At 28.4% G+C, this 7,016-nt stretch overlaps 1 protein-coding gene across 1 annotated transcript; it reads right to left on the reverse strand.

The window, feature by feature from the left end:
- Positions 1 to 215: 215 nt before the first annotated feature.
- LOC131173784 (uncharacterized) lies at positions 216 to 4,860 on the reverse strand. The gene is made up of 2 exons (XM_058136081.1): positions 4,580 to 4,860; positions 216 to 2,717 (listed from the first exon to the last, which is right to left on the reverse strand). Exon 2 carries the CDS (start codon positions 2,712 to 2,714, stop codon positions 1,725 to 1,727), a length of 990 nt encoding a protein of 329 aa, XP_057992064.1. The 5' UTR covers positions 2,715 to 2,717; positions 4,580 to 4,860; the 3' UTR covers positions 216 to 1,724.
- Positions 4,861 to 7,016: the final 2,156 nt, after the last annotated feature.

The following is a 7,016-nucleotide window of genomic DNA, read 5'->3' on the forward strand; positions in this document are numbered from 1 at the left end:
TCCTTCTGGAAACTGATTTTAGAATACTAGAAATCAAATAAAATGGGATTAAAGTGTTTAAGCCAATCAACTGCTTTATCTGCGGTAGTAACCAATTTAAGCCAGAATTACATAATTGAATCTTGATAATCAAATCTAAAAGTAGAGATAAGAATTCCACATATCTACACATAAATCATTGCAACAATATTAGCTTGCTGAGGAGAAAAAAACAATGATAGAAATGCCTCCACTTGGTGGACAACTGCAAGTTTTCATTCAATCACAGTAATTGTTCTGTCTTATATACAATTGAGGTTGGAATAAAGAAAATAAGTGGAAAAACAATAACTAGCCAATTGAAAGCCAACCAATGTTGATTTTTTTAACTGCTCAACCAACCAAAACTAGCTAAAAATTGAAAACTAGTTACGAAAAATTACCCAACTAAATTTGAAGTATGTTCTAGATCCTTGAATGATAAGAATGGAATTCACGGTTATCTTCATAATCATAACATCTGTTATAGAATTTCATGATAAGAATGGAATTCACGGTTATCTTCATAATCATAAGAACTTTTTGTTGAAATTTGGAATGAAGTGCTATTTAGGTGCACACGTGAGAAACATCGTTAAAGTTTTTATTGTGCATGATGATAAGTCAGAGAAAAAGAATGGTGATTTGAAAGGGAAATCCAAAAATGCTGATGTGACTGAGTTGGCTAGCATGATTTGTCATACCATACTTGGTAGAGAGATGAAAGAGCTACCTTCTAATTGGATTAACCTAACTGACAGCGTTAATATGCTATACACGACTGATAGACATAAAAATGTTATTCCAGTGGAATTCGTGAAGAATCATCCAGCATTGTGGGCATGGCGAAGAAGATTCATGTTGCTAGACATGCGACGGCTGACATGCACAAATATAATAGAAAAAGAGATTACATCCACAAGTGGGTTAGAAATATTGCAATCAATATCAAATTTGTTGATTGGTCTTCTAATATTCCTGTCGATACACCGATGCGACGACTTTTTAATGATATGTGTGGGCGGTCTAGATTAAAAACAGATAATGGCTATGATCTCCTTCACTTTCACAGGGTTTTTCATCATCACTACTGTGATCAAGATAAGTCGCAAAATCTCATTGTACATCAAACTGATAGCAAGGATTATAAGGACAAAGAATTTATAGAAATTGTAACAACACAGTATTTTTCATTGTTTTTTGTGACCATATACAAAACATTATGCACGTATGATTTATTTTTTTAGGTATGTGCTTCTAGAATTTAATAAAGCTATTATTTTTTTTTGTAATTAGAATTTATTATATTAATGTATCTTTTTGTGCAAGTTCCTTTTATCTAGTGTAGGAAGTGTAGTGTACATTCCTACACCAGATAAAAGGAACTTGCACAAAAAGATACATTAATATAATAAATTCTAATTACAAAAAAAAAATAATAGCTTTATTAAATTCTAGAAGCACATACCTAAAAAAATAAATCATACGTGCATAATGTTTTGTATATGGTCACAAAAAACAATGAAAAATACTGTGTTGTTACAATTTCTATAAATTCTTTGTCCTTATAATCCTTGCTATCAGCTTGATGTACAATGAGATTTTGCGACCAGATAAAAGGAACTTGCACAAAAAGATACATTAATATAATAAATTCTAATTACAAAAAAAAAATAATAGCTTTATTAAATTCTAGAAGCACATACCTAAAAAAATAAATCATACGTGCATAATGTTTTGTATATGGTCACAAAAAACAATGAAAAATACTGTGTTGTTACAATTTCTATAAATTCTTTGTCCTTATAATCCTTGCTATCAGTTTGATGTACAATGAGATTTTGCGACTTATCTTGATCACAGTAGTGATGATGAAAAACCCTGTGAAAGTGAAGGAGATCATAGCCATTATCTGTTTTTAATCTAGACCGCCCACACATATCATTAAAAAGTCGTCGCATCGGTGTATCGACAGGAATATTAGAAGACCAATCAACAAATTTGATATTGATTGCAATATTTCTAACCCACTTGTGGATGTAATCTCTTTTTCTATTATATTTGTGCATGTCAGCCGTCGCATGTCTAGCTCGAACCCAACATTCCTCATAAAACATCAATCTTTTTCGCCATGCCCACAATGCTGGATGATTCTTTACGAATTCCACTGGAATAACATTTTTATGTCTATCAGTCGTGTATAGCATATTAACACTGTCAATTGGGTTAATCCAATTAGAAGATAGCTCTTTCATCTCTTTACCAAGTATGATATGACAAATCATGCTAGCCAACTCAGTTACATCAGCATTTTTGAATTTCTCTTTCAAATCACTATTCTTTTTCTCTGACTTATCATCATGCACAATAAAAACTTTAACGATGTTTCTCACATGTGCACCTAAATAGCACTTCATTCCAAATTTCAACAAAAAGTTCTTATGATTATGAAGATAACCGTGAATTCCATTCTTATCATAAAATTCTATGACAGATGTTATCATGCCCTGCACCAATTGCATCGTATCTAATGTAGGCCATTCTAAGTTCCAATTAATAGATGCTTTAACAGGATCCAAATTCCATGTGTGGTGCTTGCTTGACCACCTAGCATCAGTGTTGTGTTTAATCAACAATTCTTCAAGATTACAATCGTATGACTCATTTACACATATATTCTTCCTTTGAGTAGTCATCACCTGAGGAAAATTAAAAAAAACCTGTTATAGCAATTCAATTTAAATTAATTTTAATTTCAAACTGTTATTTTCCAATGAAATAAATAATTCACTAGTTAGATATTAAACTAAAAAAAGTAATCTAACACATTGAAGAAGCCCCAACTCAATGAAACAAGAACTCATTGTCCATATTCATTTCAAAATATCAAAAGATCCCAACAATTAAGGTAGATTTTAAAAATATGTAGTAAAAACATTATATGAAATATGGGTGGATGCATGTTTTATGCATATGCAAAACAATTATTTCCCCAAATTCAACAACTTTTAGGTTGGGAAACAAAAAAAATAACGATTAGAAGCCTTAAAGCGCAAATGGATCCTTCCCATTTATAAACCAAACATCCGATTTGAAAATAAGCATCTAATGACTAAACAAGTATCTTCAATATATAGGGCCACAAATCATAAGCTCAAACTATCAAATCATCTAATATATATTTTGCTCCATCAAACTATTAACCACTTCTATGTGTGGAAGATATAGGGGTCTGTCCAGGAACATCAATAATTATTAGTGTTCAAGACAAACCAAATTAAAGATTTACAAAAATTATTTCTAGCGTTCAATAGTAGAATAGACCAAATAACCGACCTTCAAAGAATAAACAAACCAAACCAAACAGAAAATAGAAAGTTCAGCTCAGTTCGATTGCCGTAAACCAAAATCTTTACAAAATTACATAAAAATCAGTTTACACCTAAGAAATAAATATAAATAATACATCAAAATCCATACAAAAATCCATAAAGTTATAAATTCATCCAAAATCTATAAAATTGTAAATCAATACTAAATGAGAGTGCACATTCTAGGGCTGAGTATTCGATTCGAACCGAACCGAACCGAACGACAAAACCGAATAGACCGAATTACATAATATTATGAATCGAACCGAATCAAAATATACAAGAAACCGAAACAGAACCAAACTGAAATATTTCGGTTCGGTTCGGTTCGATCGGTTTGGGCTTTAAATGGGCTTCTGTTTTGGACCTGGTTTCACTTTATTTAAACCTGATTTTTGCTTTTTTTTTTATCTGATTTTTACCCTATTTTTGGACTTAATTTCACATTAATTAATAAAATTAAACATATAATACACAAAATCCCTATAAAAATAAAATAATTTAAAAAAGAAAATTCATCAAAAAGCAAATACAAAAGTCCTTAACAATCCAAAAACATAGCTGAAGACAACAATGCTCTCTTCAGGTTTAGTGGTTTGCCTCTGCTAAGATGCATGAATTATTTACATTCCTCCTATAACCTTACACCGCTAACCTACCACTTTGTCAGTGGGTTAATGTGATATATAAACAAGAAACCTGCTAATAAAATTACAGTCTAAATAGGGCATCAGGGTGGGTGAGTAGCAAAAATAATAATAATAATAATAATAATAATAATAATAATAATAATAATAAATAAATAAATAAATTTCAAATCAACAAGATGTGAGAAATAGCCAACTAAACGCAACTTCATCTGTTTTGGCATAGTCAACGAAGAGTCAAATCCCTCACACAATTTTTAGCACATTCTGCAACCACGATTTATTGATGCACTTTTGAAGAAGCTGTGTTAATCTTTTTTAAGTAATATGCCATTATTGATTTTCTTTTACATTAGTATCAGTCCTAACCTTAATATGGATATCAGTCCTAACCACATATGTAAATACCCAGTCATCAAGGCAATCCAAGACACTACATTTCTTTGACCCATAGAATCGAACAGTTTACAAGCAATAAGAAGTTCATTGCATTTTGCATAAAAATTGATCAAGGAATTTATCAGAGGGAAGAGTTGAACCTACCGTGGATTGGAGAAGGACAAGGAGAAGGAGAGCGAAAGACCCTCTCCAAGCCGGTGGCAGTTAGAATAACGATTCAAGAGAGAAGAGTGGAAAGGACTAAGTAATTGTTTGATTGAGCCACACTGCCACTGCAGGTTGATAAACACCGGTGATGTCGTGATGAGGACTGATCTTGGAAGAGGAGCTTGAAGACCAACCGAAGAGAGGATCGACAATGAGACTTGATGACCAGACCAAAAAGCAGTGAGCGCGGAGGAGTAGGAGAATGGCGCGGCGACTGGTCTGGAGAAGATTGCTTAAGTTAGCCCTAACTCCCAAGGCCAAAACGCAGAGTTTTGATGAATTTCGATTCGGTTCGGTTTAACCAAACTTTTTATCCATCAAAATCGAATCAAATCAAAATAACCAAAATTTCATAAAAATAAAACCGAACCAAAATTAATCACTCTTAAAACCAAATCGAATTACCAAAATAGAACGATTCAGTTTGATTAATTCGGTTTGAACCGAATAGTACTCAACCCTAACACATTCCATAAATTTATAAATTTAAACTACATAAAAGTCCATTAAATTAAAACACTATACATTATCAGTTTACTACATAAAACTCCACACAACACAATATTACATAGAAGTCTATAACCATAATGAATTAAAATCCATAAATAAAAGTTCATAAAGATAAACCAGCATCGCAACATCAAAAAATGACTAGTCCAGCATCATAGTATCGCAAAAGTTATTAATCTATCTAATCTATTGTTCGGTTGTAATGGGTAAGAAAATGTAATTGAAAATACTGAAAACTGAATCAATTAAAGTTAAAGTGAAATGACGAGATTTGATTCGATTTATCAATTTAAACTAAACATTGTTGAGGCTTAATGCACGCCCCTTTTCCAAATGTTTAAAAAAAATATTTAAAACTTATTCTATTTTTTAAACCTTATTACTCTATTTAATAAAAATAAATAAATAAATAAATCTATATGAATTTTTTAATTATATTTAAATATTTTAATTTTAATAATTTATCTTAATTTTAAAATTTAATTATAAATTTATTCCATAATGAAAATTGAAATTCTTACAATTAAAATATTATTTTATAAAAAAAATTATAAATCCATACATGTGAATCTCACAATTAAAAGAAAAATTAAATATCAACTTCTCATATTACGAAAATATAGTATTTTATAATTTATACTTTGTACTGCAGAATAATAATTAAATCTTAATATTAAATTAATTAAAATTGATTGCATAGTTTTTTACTTTAATGATTAATATTAATCGCTAATATTTAATTGCATTTTAATAATTTATATATCTAATTTTTAATTTTTTAAAATCATTAATTATTCAATATTTTTTAGCATTGATTCTCGTTAGTAGAGTTAAAATAGAATGACAATTATTTTTAAATCTGACTTGATTAATTTTTTGCGACTTTGATATTGTGCAAGATAGCGATGACAAAAAAAATCTTTACCTTGAATTCTTATAACTTATCCAATAGTAGTATATTATTATTTTTTATTAAAATTAATTTTTTTTTATGTATTAAGGTATTTGTGCGTAAAAAGAAAAATTCTAGTTAGAAAGTTTGCTCTATCCCAATTTTCTAAGGAATAAGTACAAAGGGACTGATTCCCACACCCAGTGCGTAGCCATTCCAAAGTTGATAAAAATATGTTATAAATAAATTTATCATTCATTAACATGTTAATTCAATATATGGGCATTTCCGTATTTTTATTTTTCATCGAGCAATTTATTGATGAGCCTTTGGCATTGGTTTTGATTCAAATTACCATGGCAATCTTAGTTAGGTTGTTGATTTTGATCATAAGATTATAAGAAATCCTAATTATATTTTTAAACATATTTATGTAAAAGGATAAACACCCTTCAATATTAATTTTAAATTATTATATGTTTTAGATTTTCAAAATGATAAAAATGTGAGAGATATAAAAAGAAAAAGAAAAGAAAATTAGCTATTTAAGAGTATTAATTATATAATTAATATGAATTAATTAGATTAAATTTATATTTATATTTTAATGTATAATTGATGCGTTTATAACATACATAATATAATCTATAATTTTAAAAATAAAAATACTTATTAAATATATTAAATAATATATTAAGTAAGTTTTAAAATTATTTATATTAAATAACATCACAATATAAAATTTCAAAATATTAATATAATGAAAATAAAAATTGCATAATGATAATAACTAAGCTACAAAAATACATTTTAAAAATTATCCTATTTTTTAATTTTATAAATAATTTTCTTTCATATTAATTTAACTTTACAATCTCATTATATAAATTAATTTTATTTTAAATTATAAAAAATATAATATAGGCAAATCAATTTAAAAAATAAAATAACAAAATTTAAATAAATTTAATT

This window comes from Hevea brasiliensis, chromosome 15, assembly GCF_030052815.1.
Source record: "Hevea brasiliensis isolate MT/VB/25A 57/8 chromosome 15, ASM3005281v1, whole genome shotgun sequence".
Classification (NCBI taxonomy): Eukaryota; Viridiplantae; Streptophyta; class Magnoliopsida; order Malpighiales; family Euphorbiaceae; genus Hevea; species Hevea brasiliensis.